The 24,575-nt window shown below is 45.0% G+C and overlaps 1 protein-coding gene across 1 annotated transcript in view; it reads right to left on the bottom strand.

The window, feature by feature from the left end:
• The window catches only part of TG (thyroglobulin), a 141,566-nt gene that overhangs the window by 85,711 nt on the left and 31,280 nt on the right, over window positions 1-24,575 (bottom strand). Inside the window, exons 14-23 of the mRNA XM_087706664.1 lie at window positions 24,352-24,506; window positions 22,169-22,325; window positions 19,422-19,646; window positions 15,657-15,806; window positions 13,529-13,699; window positions 11,605-11,727; window positions 9,548-9,663; window positions 8,076-8,187; window positions 3,666-3,863; window positions 217-384 (exon numbers count right to left, since the gene is read on the bottom strand). Of these exons, the coding sequence (XP_087562790.1) occupies window positions 217-384; window positions 3,666-3,863; window positions 8,076-8,187; window positions 9,548-9,663; window positions 11,605-11,727; window positions 13,529-13,699; window positions 15,657-15,806; window positions 19,422-19,646; window positions 22,169-22,325; window positions 24,352-24,506 (1,575 nt within the window). The remainder of the gene's footprint in view (window positions 1-216; window positions 385-3,665; window positions 3,864-8,075; window positions 8,188-9,547; window positions 9,664-11,604; window positions 11,728-13,528; window positions 13,700-15,656; window positions 15,807-19,421; window positions 19,647-22,168; window positions 22,326-24,351; window positions 24,507-24,575) is intronic.

A 24,575-nucleotide genomic window follows, 5' to 3' on the forward strand; every position in this document is an offset into this window, starting at 1 on the left:
GCAAGCCACTCCCACAAGCAGGCCACACCTATAGAAGAGGTTTTTAAAAAATTTGAAACCCACCACTGGAAAGGGTGTAGGGTCTCCTGTTTGGGCAGGGTGTGTGTGTGTGTGTTTGGACTAGTTGACCTACAAAGTCCCTTCCACCTCTGTTAATCTGTTCATTACACCATCCTAGTCAAATGATTCGGCCAGTCTATTAAATTACTCGCTTACCTCCAGCAAGCACTTGGTCTCCAATTCTGACTGTGTATTGGCTCTTCCCTTCATTATACTTTGTGCGTTGACATATCGCGCCTTGTCGACGTGTTGAGCTCCCATCCCAGTCATTAAGGTTGCAGATCAATGCGCTTGGGGAACTCAGCAGGCTACATGCAATACTGCCTGGATGCAAGGAAGAAAATATTTACAGGGTTCAGCTCTGTTTAACAATAGTTTGATCTTGGCAGTGAAAAACTTGGAAAAGTGTTCCATTGGCCTTTTCAGTAATTCTGCTGTAGAAATCTTGCTTGGCCCTTCTTAGGAAGTATAAAAGAATCCATTCCATTGAACTCATCTTGGAAACTGCTTGAGGAGACACAGGACAACCCTAATTCTTCAGAAATATCCTCTGTTTCACAGATTACAACTTGAGCACAGTCCAAGGGAAGCAGAGACTGAAATATTGTGCAGTTACATGGTCAGTCCAAGGAGTATCAAAAAGAGAGCGAGAGATAAATGCCTCTGGATCAGCGGTAGGATTCAGCCGGTTCGCACCTATTCGGGAGAACCGGTTATTAACTTTCTAAGCAGTTCGGAGAACCGGTTTTTGGAAGAAATCTTATTTTGTTTTTTCCCACTTTACAGGGCTAATCCTGTAAGGAAGGCAGGAAGGAAACATTCTGGTGTTGTTTCTAGCCTCATCTTTATTGCCCTGCTTACAAAAACTGCCTCTCTGGTTAACCCTCATTACATTGTAACAGCTAAGGCGAAGCATCCATCGACCTGAGTGATGTTGAGTTGGTTATGCCCACATGGTCCTATGACCATCGAGCCAGGTCTACCCAGCTGGTCATTAGGGCAGAGAACCGGTTGTTAAATTATTTGAATCCCACCACTGCTCTGGACATATACCTCACACTACAGAGGAACACCTCTGTTGTCACAGAATAGATCTAAAACTTCAGCACGGTCCAAGGGAAGCCAGAGATTGAAATATTGTTCAGATACTTGGTCATTCCAAGGAGTGTCAAAAAAATATGTACCTCACATTCCAGTGATTCTCACTCCCTTTGTTTATTCCACTCCAATCAGAGGTGGTATTCAGCTGGTTCGGGCTGGTTCAGGTGAAAATTTTGAGTAGTTCAGAGAACTGGCAAATACAACCTCGGGTTGGCTCCGCCCTCCCGCTCCCGCCGTTCCCTGTCCTATAATATCTTGTTTTTAGCTCAGCTGATTCGCATGGCGGAGTGGATTGCCACGCTTCAGCTGAGCTAAAAAATACAGTTCAGCTCACCAGCGCTGACACCGAGGGCAGCCTTTGAGTGCTGCGCAGGAAGCGCGAGCTCCCCCATGAAACGCGAGTTCATACACAAACATGCTCTCATAGAATCAATAGGAAAAGATTTGGAATCCCACCACTGACTTCAACTCTGATATAATCCTAATTAGTCTGGAAAAAATTGTCTATGAGTAAATGGAGCAAAGTATGGTCCATTCATCCCTTATCTGAACTTCTGGATTCGATTCCGAAATCGTCTATCGGGATATATTTTCAGTTAGGCTATTTGAAGGATTCTTGACTGTAAGGGTATTCTATTTTTCAACATTTTCTTACTTTGCTCAGCTTACATCCTGCCTTTTCTATAGTGGCAGCCAGCATGGTCCTTCTCAGTGGTGGGTTTCAAAAATTGTTCGAACCTACTCTGTGGGTGTGGCCTCCTTTGTGGGAGTGGTTTGCCGCCCATGTGACCGGATGGGAGTGGCTTGCCGCCCATGTGGCCGGATGGGAGTGGCTTGCCACCCATGTGACCGGATGGGAGTGGCTTGCCACCCATGTGGCCGGATATGAAGATGCCGACGACACTTGTCAGAACCACCTTAAATTACCTCACGCACAGCACTGGCGTGCATAAGAATATGATGTAAACTTGTTTTTTAGAAGGCATCTTTGGTTTGCGCTAAAACAATTTCAACACACACAATGTTCTGATTGCACCACAAACGCAGTAGTCATCCTTACCTTTCACAGAGGCACTGAGTTTTATAAATATGAGCATGATAGTGTAGAATAATCATATCAAAGGACCAGTGGTGGGTTTCAAAAATTTTTGGAACCTCTTCTGTAGGTGTGGCCTGCTTTCCGGGTCCACTGGTGGAACCTCTTCTAACCGGTTCGGTAGATTTGACGAACCGGTTCTACCGAATAGATGCGAACTGGTAGGAACCCACCTCTGGTCCTTCTTCCACCACATTTCAAGCTCACAACAACACTGAGAAATTCAGATTGGCCTAATATCACCATTAGTTGGCTTCACAGCTGTGAGGATTTAGACTTGTTTCTCCCTAATCCTAGTTTGGCTAGAAATATATTTTCAGAGTCACTGACATATTGATGAACATTTAAAAGAACAACAGGAAAAAAACTGTAATGGAGGAAGAAATTGTAATTCTTCATTTTTTTTTTCCAATTACGCTTACATGCCAGAAAGTTTGCACACCATTTCCTGAATTATAAACGATAACATCTGCAAGCCTAACCATTATCACTGATTAATAAAATGTCGTAACAAGTTACCCTGTCTTAAAATTTATCATCTAGAGCTTTATCATCTACATTCTCATGTACGAAGTTAGCACCCAGTCCCTCTCTTAGGAGAAAGAAATATTCTAGGAAATATTAAAAAGGCAGAATATTATATTTCCCTGGAGGAGAAATGGAGAAACATGTTTTTTTAAGACAGGAAGCGGGCTCACTCTTAATAGCCCCCACCCTCCTCAATAGCCCACAGCAGATGTCTGCACTTAAGAGATAAAGAGATAGCTAGGTCTATTCATAGGCAAATGCCCTCACCCAGGATCCAACAAAGGTAGGATTAGCCCTCTACCCATCTAGCAACAGAACTCACCACATGGCACCTGCAAAGATTACATCACCCAGCAAGACTCAACCAAGCTTGGGACACAGATAGCCTAAGTCAGTGTTTCCCAACCTTGGCAACTTGAAGATGTCTGGACCTCAACTCCCAGAATTCCCCAGCCAGCATTCGCTGGCTGGGGAATCCTGGGAGTTGAAGTCCGGACATCTTCAAGTTGCCAAGGTTGGGAAACACTGACCTAAGTTATCCCTGCATGGCCCCATGGGAGTCTGACAACCAATCAGAACACAAGCTCAAATTCAAAGCCCAACAGAGGGCATAACACCGAGGCTCTCTCAGCATCTCTTCCCATTTTTGCCCAGGATCTCAAACCATGTGATCCTGTCCACCATTAAACCATCTTTCCAACCAGCCTCCATGTTTCCAGTGTCTCTTTCCCCCCACTTGGAACTGAACTCAGGTGGACATTTCTGCCAACAGTTGTAAGATAAACAAAGCTAGATTTCTGCTCCAGTGGGCTTATTCCTAAGCACATGGCGTAAAAGGAAAGGCGGCCTTCTCATCCACAGCTGTAGCCTAAACAGTTACCTCCATCAAGTATGAGCTGGCTTAAGATAAAGCCATCACAGCAAGCATCTTGGTGACAGGCTTGGCGGCAGAAGAGATGAACATCTGTCAAAGATGTACCAGATGCTGATACAACCGAAATGCTGTACACGCCAGAAACAACATCCTGAAAATCAGTCTTCTCAAATGTCTTGACTCCCACTGTAGTGAAATCTTGTCCTGGAAAACAAAGAGGCAACTGTTTCTATTAGCCTACTCCCTCGGTTGGAAGGACTTTGTGAAAATGTCCACAACACACTGTCAAAATTCCAACAATCCTTTTTTTTTTTTTTTAAAGTAACTTGCTCCTGGCTTGAAGTAAGGTAGAACTTTTTAACTGCTCTCTGTTGTAGCAGAGGTGATATTCAGCAGGTTCTGACCAGTTCTGGAGAACCGGTAGCAGAAATTTTGAGTAGTTCAGAGAACTGGTAAATACCACCTCTGACTGGCCCTGCCCCCATCTCTTCTCTGCCTCCCGCGTCCCAGCTGATCAGGAGGGAATGGGGATTTTGCAGTAACCTTCTTCTGGACAGTGGTGGGAATGGGGATTTCACAGTATCCTTCCCCTGGAGTGTGGTGGGAATGGGGATTTTCAAGTATCCTTCCCCTGGAGTGGGTAGGGAATGGGGATTTTGCAGTATCCTTCCCCTGGAGTGGGGTGGGAATGGAGATTTTGTAGTATCCTTCCCCTGGAGTGTGGTGGGAATGGCGATTTTGCAGTATCCTTCCGCTGGAGTGGGTAGGGAATGGAGATTTCACAGTATCCTTCCCCTGGAGTGTGGTGGGAATGGCGATTTTGCAGTATCCTTCCCCTGGAGTGGGGTGGGAATGGAGATTTTACAGTATCTTTCCCCTGGAATGGGGAGGAAATGGGGATTTTACAGTATCCTTCCCCTGGAGTGGGGAGGGAATGGGGATTTTGCAGTATCCTTCCCCTGGAGTGGGTAGGGAATGGAGATTTCACAGTATCTTTCCCCTGGAGTGGGGAGGAAATGGGGATTTCACAGTATCCTTCCCCTGGAGTGGGGAGGAAATGGGGATTTTACAGTATCCTTCCCCTGGAGTGGGGAGGAAATGGGGATTTTACAGTATCCTTCCCCTGGAGTGGGGAGGGAATGGGGATTTTGCAGTATCCTTCCCCTGGAGTGGGTAGGGAATGGAGATTTCACAGTATCTTTCCCCTGGAGTGGGTAGGGAATGGAGATTTCACAGTATCTTTCCCCTGGAGTGGGGAGGAAATGGGGATTTTACAGTATCCTTCCCCTGGAGTGGGGAGGGAATGGGGATTTTGCAGTATCCTTCCCCTGGAGTGGGGAGGGAATGGAGATTTCACAGTATCTTTCCCCTGGAGTGGGTAGGGAATGGAGATTTCACAGTATCCTTCCCCTGGAGTGTGGTGGGAATGGGGATTTTGCAGTATCCTTCCCCTGGAGTGGGGAGGAAATGGGGATTTTACAGTATCCTTTCCCTGCCATCCCACCAAGCCACACCCACCAAGCCACACCCCACACACCAGTGGTGGGTTTCAAAAATTTTCGGAACCTCTTCTGTAAGTGTGGCCTGCTTTCCGGGTCCACTGGTGGAACCTCTTCTAACCGGTTCGGTAGATTTCACGAACCGGTTCTACCGAATAGGTGCGAACTGGTAGGAACCCACTTCTGCCACACACACCACCACTCCGAAAGAATTGGTAGTAAAAAAAATTGAATCCTACCACTGTGTTGTACACGTAGTGCTCAAGGTTATGACCGTGAATGAAGCCTGCCCATCGTGTTCGCAACTTGTGATGATTGTAAGTGCAAGAATAGATCGTCAATCACTTTTTGAGGCCATCGTAGCTTTGAACCATTGTTAAACGAATGGTTGCAAGTTGAAAACTACTTATAGTGATATTGTTACTCGCATTGAACTGTAGGCTTCCTTGCGACAATTAATTCATTTTTAACCATTTATTTGTTTTCACAAACAAACTGATCAGCAGCAAACACAGGTGGTGAGCAACGACTGGCCAGCTTTAGTGGATTATCTAGTGCTGGGGTCACAAATCGGTGAGCCGAGGCCACTAGTGGGATGTGATGGGTTTGCAACCGTTGTGTGGCATTTCCACTTGCACGAGCAGTGGGCGAGCACATGCGCACACGCTTCATTGAAGTGAGCGTGTTGTGGCCTGTCGCCCATCGGCCCCTCAAGTAGCCGAATCAGAGGAGGAGGAGGAGAATCTAAGAGCTCTGAGGGGGGGAGAGGGAATGGAGCTGTCAGAGAGAGAGGGGGGGGAGCCTGGCCTGTCTGTCAGCCCCTATTCTGACCGAGGCTTCCCAAGAGCATGAAGCAAACTCCTTGTCCTGACAAAAAAAAATCCTTTTATTAATTTGCTGTGAATTCTGCTCATTCACATCCAGCAAAGTCTTTCAAAGGAGGATTTGCAGTCACAGACCTCATCTGGCTTGGAGAGTTGCCAGGCCAATATCTGCAAAACCTGGCAAGGAGTCTCGGAAAGTCACAAACCAATTAAGCGAACTATTTGTCTTCTGCAAACTCCACTCCTCTTTCGCAGCTCTTTTATTTCCTCTGGGAGGGGCCATTCATCATCCCCCTGTGGCCTTACTCCCAAGTTGCTCCCTGTCCTTTAGCTGTTCCCTTCATCTGGCAACTCTGCCCATGCACACACTGGGAACAGGCTCCAACTGTTCGTCTGCCTCACTGATGTTTGACTCTGAAGGCAGCTGATAACTGGCATATGGCTCAGAGCCCTCATCAGAGCCTTCCCCAGACTCCAAGACTGGCCCATGCTCCTCCCCAACCGCCTCACTGTCCGAATCTGCTGCCATATCTACTGGCCACTGGCAGGACACAACAGGCCTCAGATGGAGAGAGTCAACAGCCCGCAGGTCTGGAAGTGGCTGATGAGGAAGAGGAGGAACAGCTGGGTCCAGTGCCTGATGTGAGGATGCACAGAAGGCAGAGGAGAGGAGTGGAAATCTATGAGCCGGTCCTTGGGATGGAAGAGCCACTGCTGCTAGAGAAGCCCCAACCTAGCTCTGGAGATAAAAGGCAGTGGGCAGAGATGAATAGATGTGACAGACAATTGTTGTGGCCCAGCAAGAGCCGTTGGAGCTGCTAACAGACTCCGCCAGCGAGGGGCCTTGTGAGTCGGCTCTGGAAGAAGTGGAGGACCCTGGACAGGGTTCCGACTCCGAGCAGGGCGCAGAGAGGCTGGTTGGCCACCAGGAGGTGCCTGAGGCATGGAGCAGTGGTAAAAGCTGAAGGGAGTGTGCTCCTGATGTCAGGCCTTGGAGCAGTGATGAGGAGACAAGGGAAGTGGTCCTGGATGCCCGGCAACGGCAAGCAGATCGACGTAGAGAGCAGCTACGCAGATACAAAAGATAATTGGACCCAGGTAGTTGTAATTAGGCTCCTCTCAAGATTGTATTTAAGGAGAGCCTTTGTCAGGAGTCTGGTTGCAGGATTCAACCTATTTCTTAACGCGGGAGAAGCTGTTATCTGTATCTGTTGAAATCTGAATTGCTGCCAAAGTTCTTATCTGTTTGTCTGCTTGGGCTTTCAGCCAACGAGGTTTATGTTTCCTGTTAATAAAGTGTTGTGGCATTCCAGCTAAGCTTGTCTCGGCATTCATTACTGGATGGAGGAGGGGGTCAGAACAGACAACTATTCATCTTCCGGGGTGGACAGACTTGTTAGCTTGAGAAAGAGAAACTTTTTGTTGGGGCTGCCAAGACTCCTAATGAAGGCACCTTTTGAGTTCCCTTCAGAGGGTTTGTTATGTGTGGGGAGCTGAATCAGAACAGAGTGGCAGTTGTATGTGCAAGCCACATGCACAAATGGAGCTGTGCATGCACACTTGCTGGCCACTTGTATAGAACCGTCCCCTCTTCTGCCCCCCCCTCACTCCAAGTCCGCAAAGCCGAAAATGTTGGGAAACTCTGATCTAGTGGATGTCCAAGCCCCACCAACATCTTCTAACCCTCAACCTAAGCAAACATCACAGCTCTAAACAGGGGTGGGTTTCAGGTGGTTCGTGGCGGTCCCCGCGAACCGGTTGGTCGGTGAACCCAGAAGTAAGTAACTTCTGGGAACGCCGAAGGGTCCACCTGCCTGCCTGGGTTTCTTACCTGGTTTTGACGAGTTCTGCACTTCCACGCATGCGCAGGACGCATACAGCACCTGCGCGATCCTCCAGGAGCAGCTGGAGCATCGCACAGACGCTAGTACGCATGCGTGCACTGCACGCGTGCACGAGGACGCCGCCGGCCCCGTTCCAACTGAACCGGTTGGAACGGGGCGAGAAACCCACCCCTGGCTCTAAAACATAAAATTGTTGGTGGGCCTCTCTTGCACGCACCCTGAGAGTAATCAAAGCTCTTCTGTACATACCTTTTTTCAGGTATACGCTCAACGAATCTTTCTTCTCTGGGCTTCTCACTTTAATTAGGCAGCTGAGATTGGCAATGCTGGTGGCAAGAGAATTCTCCCAAGCACCTTGGACCTAGGATAACGAAAGGTTCAGAGAAAGCTAATTAGTAGTCAATGAGTTGCAGGCTTGCAGAAAAGGGGAACAAAGGGTCGTGGCCCACCAGTGGCCAGAGGAGATGGCAGCAGATTTGGATGGTGAGGAGGTTGGGGAGGAACATGGGCCAGTCCTGGACTCTGGGGAAGGATCTGACAAGGGCTCTGTGTCGGAGGCAGAGATGGGGCCAGGGCCAAATGCCAGTTATCAGCTGCCTTCAGAGTCAGACATCAGTGAGGCAGACGAACAGCTGGAGCCTGTTCCCAGTGTGCGCATGTGCAGAGTTGCCAGATGAAGGGAACAGCTAAAGAACAGGGGTCGACTTGGGAGTAAGGCCACAGGTGGACGATGAACGGCCCCTCTCAGAGGAAAAAAAGAGGAGCGAAAGGGGAGTGGAGTTTGCAGGAGACAATTAGTTCATTCCTGCATTCTTGCCAAATATTGCGGTGTCTAAAAGATATTGGCCTGGCCATTCTCCAAGCCCGATAAAGGTCAGTAATTGTGAATTATCTTGAAAGACTGTGGGAGAGGAAAGACGTTGCTGGAGAGGAATTCACTGTAAATCAATTAAAAGGGTTTATTAATGGGGCTGCCCTTGAGGAGCATCCGGCGACTTCAGTTAGTGCAGAACGCGGCCGCGCGAGTGATCGCGGGTGCACCCCGATTCACCCGCATAACACCTATCCTCCGCGAGCTGCGCTGGCTACCTGTCGATCTCCGGATGCGCTTCAAGGTGCTTTTACTCACCCATAAAGCCCTACATGGCAGTGGATCTGGATACTTGAGAGACCGCCTTCTGCCGATTACCTCCCTACGACCTATAAGATCGCATAGACTGGGCCTCCTCCGCATTCCATCGGCCAGCCAGTGTCGGCTGGCAACTACAAGGAGGAGGGCCTTTTCAGCAGTCGCCCCGACCCTTTGGAACGAGCTCCCCGTGGAGATTCGTACCCTCTCCACCGTCCAAGCCTTCCGCACAGCCTTGAAGAACTGGCTCGCCCGTCAGGCCTGGGGATAAGGACCGTTACCCCGCCCGAATATTGAATGTATGGTGTTGATTTTATTATATGTTGTCGTCTTAATGTTGTATTCCCCCTCCCTTGGTTTCTGTGAGCCGCCCTGAGTCCCCTCAGGGAAAAGGGCGGCCTACAAATGTCAATAAAACCTATAAAACCTTTATTGGGACGAGGGCTCGGCTTGCGCTGCTGGGGAAGCCTAGGTCAGAACATAAAGTCTTAGCGGAGCCCCATTTGATGGATCTCAAAGCGCCCTTAAAGGGAGAAGGCATTGCTTTGAGTTCCCCATTTTAATCATCATAAAACAAATGTAGGTAGTTTACCAGTCCAGAAGTGGAGCAGTTATAATGGCTCTCCCGAGCACTGTACAGCTCGCACAACGTTTCCGAGCCCACGGCTGACATGGTGAGAAATCCACAGGACTCGTCCTTCTCACACTCTGTAAACATCAGAAGACGGTGTCACATGAGCTCCGGAATCAATGCCACTGCCTTTGCTTGGGCAATGAATGCAACCAGAAGTAAATACACTGAATGGTCATCTTTTAGATAAGGTCCTCTGTTCCATTGGACAGCATTTGACTTTGTATCTTGAGCCTCTACGGATGCCACAGGTGCCACATAGAGCCATCTCTGAGGGCACGCAAGCCGTTGCCCTAGCTCAGGGGTCGGCAAACTTAAACACTCAAAGAGCCACTTGGACCTGTTTCCCACAGAAAAGAAAACACCGGGAGCCACAAAGGTCCTAACTGGAAGCCCCTTGTTTAATTCTGGAGTTGACCGGAAGTTCAGTTCCCACACCATAGAGTCTCCTCCTAGTGCGGCGTACTTTTTCCTCTACCTGTCATAACCGAAAGCCCTATCAATTGTGGAGACAACTGGAAAACCCTCCCCTTGCCATAGAGTCTTCTCCTGGAGCACTGTGCTTCTTCCCCTCCACCCCCACCGGAAGCTCCTCTCAAAATTGTGGCGCCGACCGGTGACGGAGCTGCAGCAGAGGGAGGAAAGAGCCACATGCGGCTCCAGAGCCACAGTTTGCTGACCCTTGCCCTAGGTCAGCTGCAGTGTGCATGTGCACGCTGACCAACTGACTTTCAGCCCTTGAAGAGCCTCTGGAGAGCCAGAGAAGGCCGTTTTTTTTCAAGAGGCAAATGGACTTTCTGTCTTTTCTTTGAAGACGTTTCGCTTCTCATCCAAGAAGCTTCTTCAGCTCTGACTGGATGGTGGGGAAGGGAAGGATTTATACTCCTTGCAGACAGCTACTGTAGCTATGCACTTTGGGGTGAACACCCTTCAAATGGAGCAGGACAGTGGTGGGATTCAATTTTTTTATTACCGGTTCTGTGGGCGTGGCTTGGTGAGCGTGCCATGGCTTGGTGGGCATGGCAGGGGAAGGATACTGCAAAATCTCCATTCCCTCCCTGCTCCAGGGGAAGGATACTGCAAAATCTCCATTTCCTCCCTCCGCCAGGGGAAGGATACTGCAAAATCTCTATTCCCTCCTTACTCCAGGGGAAGGATACTGCAAAAATCTCCATTCCCTCCTTGCTCCAGGGGAAGGATACTACAAAAATCTCCATTTCCTCCCTGCTCTAGGGGAAGGATACTGCAAAATCTCCATTCCCTCCTTGCTCCAGGGGAAGGATACTGCAAAATCTCCATTCCCTCCCTGCTCCAGGGGAAGGATACTGCAAAATCTCCATTCCCTCCTTGCTCCAGGGGAAGGATACTGCAAAATCTCCATTCCCTCCCTGCTCCAGGGGAAGGATACTGCAAAATCCCCATTCCCTCCTGATCAGCTGGGACTCGGGAGGCAGAGAATAAATGGGGGTGGGGCCAGTCCGGAGTCCCCCGAGCTACTCAAAATTTCCACTACTGGTTCTCCAGAGCTTGTCAGAACCTGCTGAATACCACCTCTAGTGACCACCCTTCAAATGGTGCAGGAGTATGAACATCCTTCCAGAAAAAAAAAATGTAGACTACAGGAACCATTTGCGTTTCAGTTCGAGACGCAGACAATACAGGCTCATCCCCAATGGCCTGCCCCTGTCTTCAATGGCAAAGGAACACAGGGCAGAAAAATATCCTTCAGCCAAGAAGGCTCCACACCCATTTGCACCACTCAGATAAACCTCCAGGTGGCCTCAACAACTCTCTAAAAGGATGCAAATGACCAGCTGTCTGCAAGGAATATAAATCCTTCCATTCCCCACCATCCAGTCAGAGCTGAAGAAGCTTCTGGGATGAGATGCGAAACGTCTTCAAAAGTCCCCTTGGGACTTTTATCTTGTATGACTTTTAATTCAGATGACTGTGTTTCCAGCCCACCTTGCTAAGAAGACTTTAGATTTGGAAAATGGAAACATTGGAAACCTTCTGACCTGCAACGCATTGCTGAAGGGTGTTCATAGGTATTCCTCGGAGTGCTTTAGTTCCAATTGTTCCCAATTCTTCTGTGGTGAAGATAAGATTGGAAGGAGGAACCTTCTCGAAACGCTGGAGGACTGAAAAGAAACAGAGGTTGGGATGAAGTACGGTATTTTTTGGAGTATAAGACACACCGAATTATAAGACACACCAAGGTTTTGAAGAGGCAATTTTTTTAAAAAAAGGTTTTGCACTCTGCAAAACTCCCCAAAGTGACTGTTTTTTGCGAAAACGAGCCTGTTTTTTTTTATTTTAAAAAAAGGGCATGACTAGCCTTTAGGAGGCTTGTAGAGTGCTCCGGGGGGGGGGGAGGCAAAAATGAGCAAAAAACGGGCTGTTGTTTGCAAAAATTGGCCCATTTTATGTCAAAAAAGGGAGTGGATAGCCTTTAGGAGGCTTATAGAGTACTGCTCAGGGTTGGGGGGGGCAAAATTGAGCAAAAAAAGGACAGTTTTTTGCTCATTTCTGCCCTCTCCAGTCCCCAGCAGCTCTCTGAAAGCCTCCATAAGGCTATGCATGGCCATTTTGGTGAAGGGGGTGGGGTTTCGGGAGGCAAAAAATGCTGTATTCAGTGTATAAGACGCATCCAGTGTATAAGATGCACTCAAATTTTGGACCAATGGGGAAGCACCTGATGGATTTGGGGCAAAGTGCCAGGATTGTAGAGACGGCGGGAAAGAGGAGTGCATGGGAGGGGAAAGGGAGAGGGCAGGGATGATGGGCATGGGAGTAGGGGGAAGAACGGTCCTTCTCAATGGCTCTCTGTCAGACAAACGCTTCGATGTCTATAAATACCTGGGCAACGCTGGGTTATCACCTTCTTAAGGGTAAAAACTACAGATGAAGATGCTAATTAAGATTATTATTATTATTACAACTGAAGGCTATCATTATGGCAATCGCTATTATTTTGAAAACAGGTTTATCTTTTCCCTGGGATACACGATACCTCAAGGTACCTCAAGTACAGTTGTGTAACTGCACACCAGCCAATCCGCCCCAAGGGATGTGCCTCGTCTTACAACCTCTCTGAAATGAATGCCAAGGGTTGCCTTCGGGATCAATTTAAGGGACCACAAGTGCCAATTTCATCCCCAAGGATTATGGAGAGAAGATGAAACAATTATTTCTCGCTGAAACAATTAAGTCCTATTACAGCTGAGCCCAAAGGGAGTACTCAGCTTTCCAAATCTAATAGTTCTAATTAGAAAGAATGGAGGGAAGGGAAGGGACGGGAAGAAGGAAAACAAGGGAGTTCACTTTGAGACGCATTCATGGATGCATCCTCTTTTGTTGGAGTTGTCTTATGAAGACAGGTCATGGTTGTTTCTCCAAAAGGTAACTGGATGTCTCATTTTTTTTCCTTGAAAATGTTTTTCTTCTCATCCAAGAAGTTTCTTAAAAACGTCTTATTCAAAACATTTGTTAAAGACGACATTTTCAAATGAAAGAAACTGGACAAGAAAATCCAGATGCCTTTTGGAGAAGCAGAGTAGAGTAGAGTAGAGTAGAGTAGAGTAGAGTAGAGTAGAGTAGAGTAGAGTAGAGTAGAGTAGAGTAGAGTAGAAGAAAGAATAGAGTAGAGTAGAGTAGAGTAGAAGAAAGAATAGAGTAGAGTAGAGTAGAGTAGAGTAGAGTAGAATAGAATAGAATAGAATAGAATAGAATAGAATAGAATAGAATAGAATAGAATAGAATAGAATAGAATAGAATAACAGAGTTGGAAGGGATCTTGGAGATCTTCTAGTATAACCTTGTGCCTAGGCAGGAAACCCTTCACCACTTCATACAAATGATTACCCAACATCTTCTTAAAATCTTCCAGTGTTGGGTTATGTCTAAGTTCTATGTTCATGAAGAACCTCTGTGTCTACTCACCTAAACACTGGGAATCCGTCAAAGGACCATCTGTCTCTGTCCAGTCTATCCTCTTTCCATTGCTGTCAACACAAAATGACTTTTGGGTGGATGGATCTTGGTAAGAAGGTCTATAATGGCCATTTTCATCACACCGTCCAGCTTCCTCATTCCTCTGGCAATCAGTAATACCTATCGGATGGGCATAAATTTAAAAAAAAACACCTGTGGGGCAGAATTCCATCGGATAGAAGATAATATTTGCAGCTCAGTGGAGTCCTTGTTGCTAGCTGAGTTTGGTTGCTTGCTTGCAGACATTTCATTACCAAACTAGGTAACATCATCAGTGCTACTGATAATGTCACCTAGTTTGGTAAGGAAACATCTGCAAGAAAAGAACCAAGTTCAGAGACCCTCAAGGACTCCAGAATTCCATTTGTTTATGATTCTCCAGCCAAAGACCTTTCTGAGTGAATCAGACCATAAGTTGAAGTTTATATCATCTAATTTTCAATGAATATTTACTTCTCTGGGCTAGATGTGAATTCTATACAAAACTATAAGGTGGATTTTTAGCTTTGGCTTAGCACAATGTGCAAATATTATGTTGCAACTATTGCATCTTATTCAACAAGCCATAATTAAGAGAAGCAAATACAAACTCAGATACAACCCAGAATTCTACCATCTTGCTCTCCCATTATTTGTTGACCCAGCCAGATCCAAGACAGATGATATAAACATTGTATAAAGGTAAAGGTTCCCCTTGCACATATGTGCTAGTCGTTTCTGACTCTAGGGGGCGGTGCTAATCTCCATTTCAAAGCCGAAGAGCCAGCACTGTCCAAAGACGCCTCCGTGGTCCTGTGGCTGGCATGACTCAATACCAAAGCAATAGCAATAGCAATAGCAGTAGACTTATATACCGCTTCATAGGCCTTTCAGGCCTCTCTAAGCGGTTTACAGAGAGTCAGCATATTGCCCCCAACAATCTGGGTCCTCATTTTACCCACCTCGGAAGGATGGAAGCCTGAGTCAACCCTGAGCCGGTGAGATTTGAACCGCTGACCTGCTGATCTAGCAGTAGCCTGCAGTGCTGCATTTAACCACTGCGCCACCTTGGCTCTTAAAGGCACATGGAACGCTGTTACCTTCCCACCAAAGGTGGTTCCTATTTTTTTACTTGCATTTTTACATGCTTTCGAACTGCTAGGTTGGCAGAAGCTGGGACAAGGAACGGGAGCTCACTCCGTTAGACGGTGCTGGGGATTCGAACCACCGAACTGCAGACCTTTCTGATTGACAAGCTCAGCGTCTTAGCCACTGAGCTACCGTGTCCTTTTTCAACATTGTACAGGATACCATATTCTAACCTATAATGTTGCTTGGTTTGCTTCAGTATGTTGTGTAAGCCCACCCATTCTGCGTCTTAAACCAGAATTTATGACAGCGTTACATAAGAACTCAGATAACGATAGTTCACTTAACCAAACCAGATAACTGTGATTTATCCAATAACCAGTCCTTGGTTTAGGACAGTGGTTCCCAAACTTGGCAACTTTAAGACTTGTGGACTTCAACTCCCAGAATTCTCCAGCCAGCAATTCTGGGAGTTGAAGTCCACAAGTCTTAAAGTTGCCAAGTTTGGGAACCACTGGTTTAGGATAATGTATGAAACTATATGATTGGATAAGGGAAACCTTTACGTTTCTTTACTTTATTAAACTACTGGAAACCAGTCTACAGAACATAAAATAATAGGGTTGGAAAGGACCTTGGAGGTCTTCTACTCCAATTCCCTGCTCAAGCAGAAGACCCTGTATCATCTGGACAAATGACCATCCAGTCTTTTTCTGAAAACCTCCAGTGATGGAGCACTAGGGGTGAAATTCAGCAGGTTCTGACAGGTTCTGGAGAACCGCTAGCGGAAACTTTGAGTAGTTCAGAGAACCAGCAAATGCCACCTCTGACTGGCCCCAGAGTGGAGAGGGAATGGAGATGTTGCATTATCCTTCCCCTGCTATGCCTACCAAGCCACACCCACAGAACTGGTAGTAAAAAAATTTGAATTTCACCAATGTGGAGCACCCATAGCAACATCTGCAACATCGAACAGAAAATACATCGGGCATTTCTCTAAGACTCTTACAGTGATCGGCTCTGAAAGCTCCAGGAGAGATGGACAGTGTCCCCAGAGGACATTTCACACAGAAGTCACTTCCTGCTTGGTCTTGATAGAATCCAGAAGGGCATGGAATGCACCTCTCGTTCTGGAAGGAGGAACCTGGAGGACAGATAGCTGGAAATGGAGAAAAAGGTTTATTAGTCCATGAAATTCCAATTCAGCATGAATTCTTCCAGGAGAAAGCTCCTTGAGCCGTCAAAAGTCCTCTTCTCATAGCATGGGAGAGAAATTTTGGCTATGAGATTGAAATGGGCAAATGGTGGGATCTATGGAGTAAGACTATTAAACTTACAATGTCTACAGCATTTAAAGAAAACATATACAAGATGGCTTATAGATGGCACTTCCCCCCAACGAGGTTAGCCAAAATGTTTCCTGGGTTATCTCCACTGTGTTGGAAATGTGGAAGAAGGGATGGCACATTCTACCATACTTGGTGGTCTTGTACTGAGGCCACGAAATACTGGAGAAGGATTCAAAAATGGCTAAAAGAGGTTACCGGGGCAAGCATGGAATGGAAACCCGAGACTATTTACTAAGCATAAAACCAGAAAACACGAGTAAATCTATATGGCATTTGAGCCTACATATAATTGTGGCCGCAAGAATAACATATGCACAATTTTTGAAATCTACTACCATACCATCGGAAGATGCCATAATTAAAAAGATTTATGAATGTGCAGAAATGGACAGAATGACGGGTTGACTGAGGGACAAAGGAGAAACGGAACATTATCTTAGCTGGAACCTATGGTATATGTGGGCGACAAGGAGAACAGCAGGGACTTAAAACGGGGAAAGTTAAATAGCAGTTGTTAACAATGGGAACTAAAAGTGAACATGGGTATTGTAATAGATCCCTGAACTTTGTAACGAGAAGATGTTGGTTAGAGACTAAACAATGAGGAAGGGGAAAAAAAGTTGGGCTGTGAATGACTGTCACCGCGGGGGGGGAGGGTGTTCTATGTTTAAAGTTGTATTTGTATTTGTATGTCTTATTCTTAAAAAAAATGTACAACCAATAAAGATTATTTTAAAAAAAGAGGCCTCTTTTCAAAGCAGAAAGATATTTATACCATATAACTGTCCCCAGGCAGCAAAGGGATTAATTTTAGCATGCTACAATGTGCTCCCCTCAGCAGTCTTGAAGGGATGATATAAAAATAATATCTATATGAGCTGAGACTATACCTTTGTGGACAAGGGGCTATCAAAACTACAGGTCCTACTATACTGCACCTTCTAAAACAGGGGTGTCAAACTCAATTTCATTGAAGGCCGCATCAGGGTTGTCTTTGACTTCAATAGCAATAGCAATAGCAATAGCAGTAGACTTATATACCGCTTCATAGGCCTTTCAGGCCTCTCTAAGCGGTTTACAGAGAGTCAGCATATTGCCCCCAACAATCTGGGTCCTCATTTTACCCACCTCGGAAGGATGGAAGGCTGAGTCAACCCTGAGCCGGTGAGATTTGAACCGCTGACCTGCTGATCTAGCAGTAGCCTGCAGTGCTGCATTTAACCACTGCGCCACCTTGGCTCTTCAGGGTGTGTGTGTGCTGTGGGTGTGGCCAGAGTGGGCATGGCCAGCTCGACGTTACTCATGTCAGGGGTGCCTGTGGCAGCCCAAACGGTCTGCCAGAGAAAACGGGCTCCCGAGCTCCGTTTTTGGCTGCGACTGTCTCCTGCAATCCTCTGTCAGCGAAAATGGAGCTTGGGAGGGCTGGTCCTTCGCTGTTTCCAGGGTGGCCCAGTGGGCTAGATCTACTATATTTTTCGGACTATAACACACACCGGAGTATAAGATGCACCAAGATTTTGAAGAGGCAAATTTTAAAAAAAGTTTTTGCACTCTGCAGACCTCCCCAAGACAGCCCAATTTTCACAAAAACAGGCCTGTTTTTTGCCAAAGAAAGAGGCATGCACAGCCTTTAGGAGGCTTCCAGAGTGCTCCTGGGGGCTGGGGAGGGCACAAATGAGGAAAAAAACAGCCCTTTTTGCTCATTTCTGCCCTCCCCAGCCCCCAGGAGCACTCTGGAAGCCTCCTAAAGGCTATGCATGGCCATTTTTGGAAAGGGGGTGGGGTTTCGGGAGGCCAAAAATGCTGTGTATAAGACCCGCCCAGATTTTTACCCTCATTTTTTGAAGGGGGGGGAAGGTGCATCTTATACTCCGAAAAATATGGTAAGTACCCTGTAGGCTGGATCCAGCCTGTGGGCCTTGAGTTTGACACCCATGTTCTAAACAGACTCATGGACCCATCTTATAACACCTCACCAGATAAAATATCTGGAAAACACAGATCCTTTTTTAATGTACAATTGCCATTATTGGATCAGTCCGATGTAATCTCCTTGAATAAACTAAATTTTGTTATACCACTTGCAAAATTACGCAGACTTTGACTGCTCACTGACAATCCACCACTAATTGAATAATTAAATATTATCTTGTATTTTATTTTATTTTATTAATGCTTCTTATTTCTAATGCTGGTCTGTGACTGTAATAGAATTACCACTTCCAGAAAAAAGAGAGAAAGAGAAGAGATGCACAAATATATTGATCCAAACGATGGAACTAAATTGTTACTTCAAATTATCTCTAGGTCAAAATACTGAAATATAAGGTTTCCATTTCTGCCCGGTAGCACATTTAACCAGATTTTTTTTCCGTGTCAAAGATTAACTAAATGTGTTATTAATAGTGCTGTAGGTATAGAGTGGGGATAAAACATTTCAACCCGTTATATTCTCTCAAATTGTTCCGTGAAGCAAGAATATATTGTCCCTTTCAGCAAAAAACTGAAATAGACTTATCACTTCACGCAATAAAAACGGCAGCATACTACGTTAAACACGTTATATTTGCTTGGCCTTTTACAAAGATCTAAATGAAGCTTCTTCCTCTATTTATAAGCCATCAGGGTCACCTATGTGTGAGTTGAGCAGCTGTATAAATTTGTTTAATAAAATAAAAACCGATAAAATAATTCATTCTTGTCTTCAGAGAGATGTTCAGTAAGGCTAAGCTAAATCCAAAACCCTTCTCTTTCCAAGTATCAAATTAAAACAAGCAAATGTCACTACCGAAATGATTGACAGACTCAAAAGACCAGGCCCATATGAAAAAGTCTAATTAAACTGATTTATGACTAAACAATAAATTATAAATAGTGGGACATAGTGCCTCAGTGGCTAAGATGCTGAGCTTGTCCATCAAAAGGTTGGCAGTTCGGTGGTTCAAATCCGCAGCGCCGCATAACTGAGTGAGCTCCCGTTACTTGTTCCAGCTTCTGCCAACCTAGCAGTTCGAAAGCACGTAAAAAATTCAAGTAGAAAAATAGGAACCACCTTTGGTGGGAAGGTAATAGCGTTCTGTGCACCTTAGGCATTTAGTCATGCCAGCCACATGACCACGGAGATGTCTTTGGACAGTGCTGACTCTTCGGCTTTGAAACGGAGATTAGCACTACCCCCTAGAGTCGGGAACAATCAGCACGTATGTGTGAGGAGAACCTTTACCTTTATTGCTAAACAGCCTATGTGCAGGAATCTTCTCAACTAACTTGTTAACACCGGCTTAGAATTAGATAAGGCTCAAAGGAATTCAAGGGAAGTTGGACTTTATTCACTTGTGCCTACGTAGGGATTCTAGGCAAATCCTTCTTTTAACTCCCCCCATGCACCCAGGTTCTGCCACTCCTTATCCTACGTTGATACCTACCACATCCTTGTGAATTTGGTATCACTTCTCCAGTGGTTAAGACTTTGTGGAAACCATCCTTGCATCCCAAGGAAACTTGAGGAGACATGCCAGAATTTCCTCTTCCAGGAACACGGATGGAAGTGTCTGCTTGGAATTGCTTGTTGTCCAAGTAAAGGACAAATCCACCACTCTTGATCAGCTCTTCAAAACGCCCAAGGAGATCCTCACCAACCATGGCTTTCTCTATCAGAAAATGATAGAAATCAGGGAACTAAGTAGAAGAATTGCAGCGGGAAAACACAGAGATACATCCTGTGGACACCTTCCATTGAAATGAGCAGAAGATTCAAAGAGAAGAGACTCCCCACCTCTAAGGACTTATTACTTTGATGATCAGACTAGCAATTATTCATAAGATGTAAGACATATATGCATAAGACATTTCATCTGGGAGCAGACCCAACAGAAAGGTTTTCTGCATGAATGCACCAAGAAGATTAACATTAGACCAACAACCAAGAAGTCAACAATACCTCAATCAAGGAACCACCCATGTAGACAAAGAAGCTAGCAGTAGACATCAACCCAATCAACAAACCACTAAGACCTCTCCCACCAGGCAAGCCACCAATATGTAAAATGGGAGCAAATCCCAACCACTGTTCATGTTGTCTAGTTGGGTAACTTCGCAAGAAAACAGCCAAGCTCAGAGGACACCGAGCACCTCACCAACCAGAAGACCTGGAAGTGGCTGTGCAAAGGTTTCAGGAGGATAGAATTTAGTGATTCAAACAGAGGTCCTCAGATCAGATGAAGGGCCTCCATCTGTCCGAGCTCCTTAACGGTCTTTTAAGTCTTCGGCGCTTCCACACGTGGCACATACAGCGCCTGCGCGACACTCCGCTGAGTAGCTGGAGCATCACGGAGGCTCGCGGAGGTGCTAAAATGCACACACGCACTGTGCGCGTCCATGTGGTACGGCTGGAATAGGATCCGGAACCCGCCACTGGTATCTTACCAGGAAATATAGTAAAGAAATGTATATTTGATTTTTCATGCAATAACTGCGGCTAGAATTATATTTGCACAAAATTGGAAAGCTGAAGAAATTCCTAAAGAGGAAAACGTAATTAAGAAAATATTAGATTGTGCAGAAATGAGTAGATTAACACTAGCAATTGAAGGAAAGGAAGAATCTGATTATTGTGACATGTGGGAGTTATTTTATCATTGGTTGGAAAATGAATATGGATAAAAAGTATAAAATTAAATAATTTAGGAAGAGAAATGTTTATAACAGGAGATACTTTAAGTTGTAGTGTTAAAATAAGAATAGATGCGTATAAAGAATTCGGTGGTAAGCTATAACTATTATGAAACAAAATAAATTGTACTCAGATGACACATTGATTAATGAATGATGAAATGTTTGTTTTAAAGGGGAAAAAATAAAAAAAAACTTTTACAAAAAAAAAAGAACAAAGTATTTTCTCCCGCTTCAACAGCGGACCTGAGTGAAAACTGTAGCAACTATCTTCAGCTACTCATTTCAATTAATAACAGATGCAAATACAAATAGCTTTCAAAACTGGTGCCCGCGTAAGCATTCTCCTCACAGAGCAGCTTCTGGAGGTGGTTACGATTTGGCCTTTCTTAGAGTAATGACAGATCGATACAGTCAGAGTTTAGGAATTCCAAATTGGACAATGGCAGCTTGCAAGAATGTTTGCGGCTGAATTATGAATCCATTAATGGAAACTGCACAACCTCACCTAAATTTTAGATGATAATATTAATACAAAGGAAATTCGAGCTTGATATTCATGGTATACGTTTGGGCTGGGGTGTTATTCAATTTTTTTTAAGGGGGAAAATAATAAAATTTCAAGGATTGAAATAGAAAATCAAGCAATAATCCCTTCCTTCCTTCCTTCCCTTCCCCTCTCTCTCCCACTTTCTCTCTCCTCTTCTCTTCCTCCTGGGGTGAAATGTTCTGAAGTCTGCTGCTGATTCACTTGCACATATGCATGCATAACAAACTTTTCAAAAAAACTTTTTCTTAGCATTTTTTTACTACCGGTTTCTCCCGACCCAATAATTTAAAAATTCTAAAAAAAAAAGTTTTTTTTTTTTAAAAAAAAGTTCTAACGATTGTGCGGCACAGGTGATTATCGCACAGCTGATTGTTGGAACTTTATAAAAACTTTTTAAAGCATTTTTTAACTATCAGTTCTCCCAAACCGGTACTTTAAAAATGCTAAAAAAAAGTTTTAAAAAAGTTCCGAAGATCGCGCAGCACAGCTGGTTGTCGCACAGCTGACAATTTTTAAAACTTTTTTAAAACATTTTTTTTAGCATTTTTTTACTACCGGTTCCGGTAGTACCGGTGAACCATCCCAAACTGGTAGCATTTCAGCCCTGCCTTCCTCTTTTCCTTCCTCCCTCCCTCTTTTGCTCTCCCCTTCCCCTCCTTTCTCTTCCTTTCTCTTCCTTTCCCTTCCCTTCCTCTTTTGTTTTCTGTGACAAATATATTTAGGTATGATTCCAATACAAAGCACAGTTAAAGCCTATAGGCTCTTGTGGTGATGGTAGAGCTCCTGTGAACTTTCAAGGAGTTAAAGCAAAATATATATTTTTTTGAATTTACAATAATTTCTGGCAGGCTTTTTCATTAAATCTCCAGTACACTGCCATATTTGAAGAGGATGGGGGCCAATAATATTTCAGTCCAAACAGACACATTACGCTAGAAATAATAAACTAACCAATGTCGTATAAATCAGGAAGTGCAGTAGCTGGCACATTGTTGAGCATAGCTTGCCATGTGACGTTCACTCCCAGACGGTCAGCAGCTGCACACGCAACCAGGACAGCAGAATCTCCACAGACTGGAACAGATACCAAGTTCTCCAAAGTATTGACCTTAAAAAAAATAAATCATATTCTGCTATCGTTGGCAGCGGTGGCGGCTTCAATTCAGCCAGAACTCTTGTTGAAGGATTTGCTTAAACAAACATTCTATCTTATCCTATTCCATTCCAATTTCATTCTATTCCTTATTCTATTCTATTCTATTCTATTCTATTCTATCCTATTCCATTCTATTCTATTCTATTCCTTATTCCATTCTATTCTATCCTATTCCATTCCATTCTGTTCTATTCCTTATTCTATTCTAGCCTAGCCTAGCCTATTCCATTCCAATTCCAATTCCAATTCCATTCTATTCTTATTCTATTCTATCCTATCCTATCCTATCCTATTCCATTCCAATTCTATTCTATTCCTTATTCTATTCTATCCTATTCCATTCTATTCCTTATTCTATTCTATTCTAGCGTAGTCTAGCCTATTCCATTCCAATTCCATTCCATTCCATTCCATTCTATTCTATTCTATTCCGTTCTATTATTCTAGCCTATCCTATCCTGCCCTGTCCTATCCTATTCCATTCCATTCCATTCCATTCCTTATTCTATTCTATCCTATCCTATCCTATCCTATTCTATTCTTTCCGTTCCATTCCATTCCCTATTCTATATTCTATCCTACTCTTACTCTTTATATCCTCCCCACAAAAATAACGCTGTGAGATAAGTTGAGTTGAGAGAGAGCAATTGGCTCAAACTCACCCAGCCAGTTTTCATGCCTAAAGTAGGACTAGAACTCATATTCTCTGGAGGATTAGCCCCAAGTCATCCAGCTGGCTTTCATGTCTGAGGCGGGATTAGAGCTCCCAGTCTCCTGATAATTGGCCCAAAATCACCCAACTAGCTTTCATGCCTAAGGCGGGACTAGAACTCACAAACTCCTGGTGATTGGTCCAAAGTCATCCAGTCGGCTTTCATGCCTAAGGCGGGATGAGAACTCACAGCCCCCTCCTGGTTTCTAACCTGAGGCTTTAGCTACTAGACCAAACTGACTTTTAATAATATAATTGCCTTGGATACAGAAGATGAACTTAGCCCAACTATCAATGAATACTTTCTGAATCAACTCAGTTTAATACTATATAAAGTGGGGGCAGGTTGGCTCATGAGGTTAGGATGCTGAGTCCAAAAACCATTGAGAAGTTGACAACTCAGCTGTTCTAAACCTATAAGCACCAGCTGTGTTATGGAATGAGCTCCCATCAATTTGTCCCAGCTCCTGCCCACCTAGCAGTTTGAAAGTATGAAAATGCAAGTAGATAAATAGGTACCACTCTGGTGGGAAAATATCAGGAATGTGAAGGGAGCCCCTTTGAGCATCCCCTGGGCAGCGGTGATGTCGCCAGCTAGTCCTTTCAATCCAGAAGCCCCTTGGTAAATGTTTCTGACATTTACTTCACTTACATTCATTTAGTGAACATTCAAAGTTACAACGGCACTGAAAAATGTGACTTATGATCATTGTTCAAACTTATGACCTTTGCAAGCATCCCCATGATCCCTTAATCAAAATTCAGATGCACGGCAGCTGGTTCATACTTATGACTTTTGCTATGTCCTATGTCATGGGATCATTGCTTGCGAGCTCCCGACAAGCAAAGTCAACGGGGAAACCGGATTCACTTCGCAACTGAGTTACTAACTTAGCAACTGCAGTGATTCACTTAACAACCGCGGCAAGAAAATAGGGCAAACCTCACTTAACAAATGTCCCCCCTTAACAAGCTTCATGGATGGATGAGAAGCGAAACATCTTCAAGGAAAAACGAAATCCAGTTGCCTCTTGAAAAAAGCACCCTTGGGACAACCATGACCTGGATGTCTGAGGATCTCCACAGGGATCTCCCTCAACAGAAGCTTTGGGTGCAACTGCCGTCGTTAGTCGAGGACTACATAGAGCAGTAATACCATGATCAGTGTCTTCCTATTGGTTGGCCAAATCATACCCAGGGATGGCCTTGCACAATCCACGATAGAGCTGTTTCATTCACTTTTGCAGAGATTCACCATTAGAATACCTGGATGTGGCAAAAGCCACGAGACTTCAGCTCATCCAGAATGAAGGTCTGGAATGTCTCCAGCAACCCGGAATAGTCAGGGCTGCAGGTCTTCTCGGGAGGCAAGATGAGCTGGAAATGGGTTTGAATCCGGACACTCTGGAATGGCTGCAGTCCTAAACATAAAGGGAAACAAAATCAGGCTTAGACCAAGGATCCAACAACATTAGTAGATGATCAGAATT

Source organism: Thamnophis sirtalis, unplaced genomic scaffold (genome assembly GCF_051295495.1).
Source record: "Thamnophis sirtalis isolate CommonGarterSnake01/CBP01778 unplaced genomic scaffold, rThaSir2_p1.2 scaffold_2, whole genome shotgun sequence".
In the NCBI taxonomy this organism is placed as follows: domain Eukaryota; kingdom Metazoa; phylum Chordata; class Lepidosauria; order Squamata; family Natricidae; genus Thamnophis; species Thamnophis sirtalis.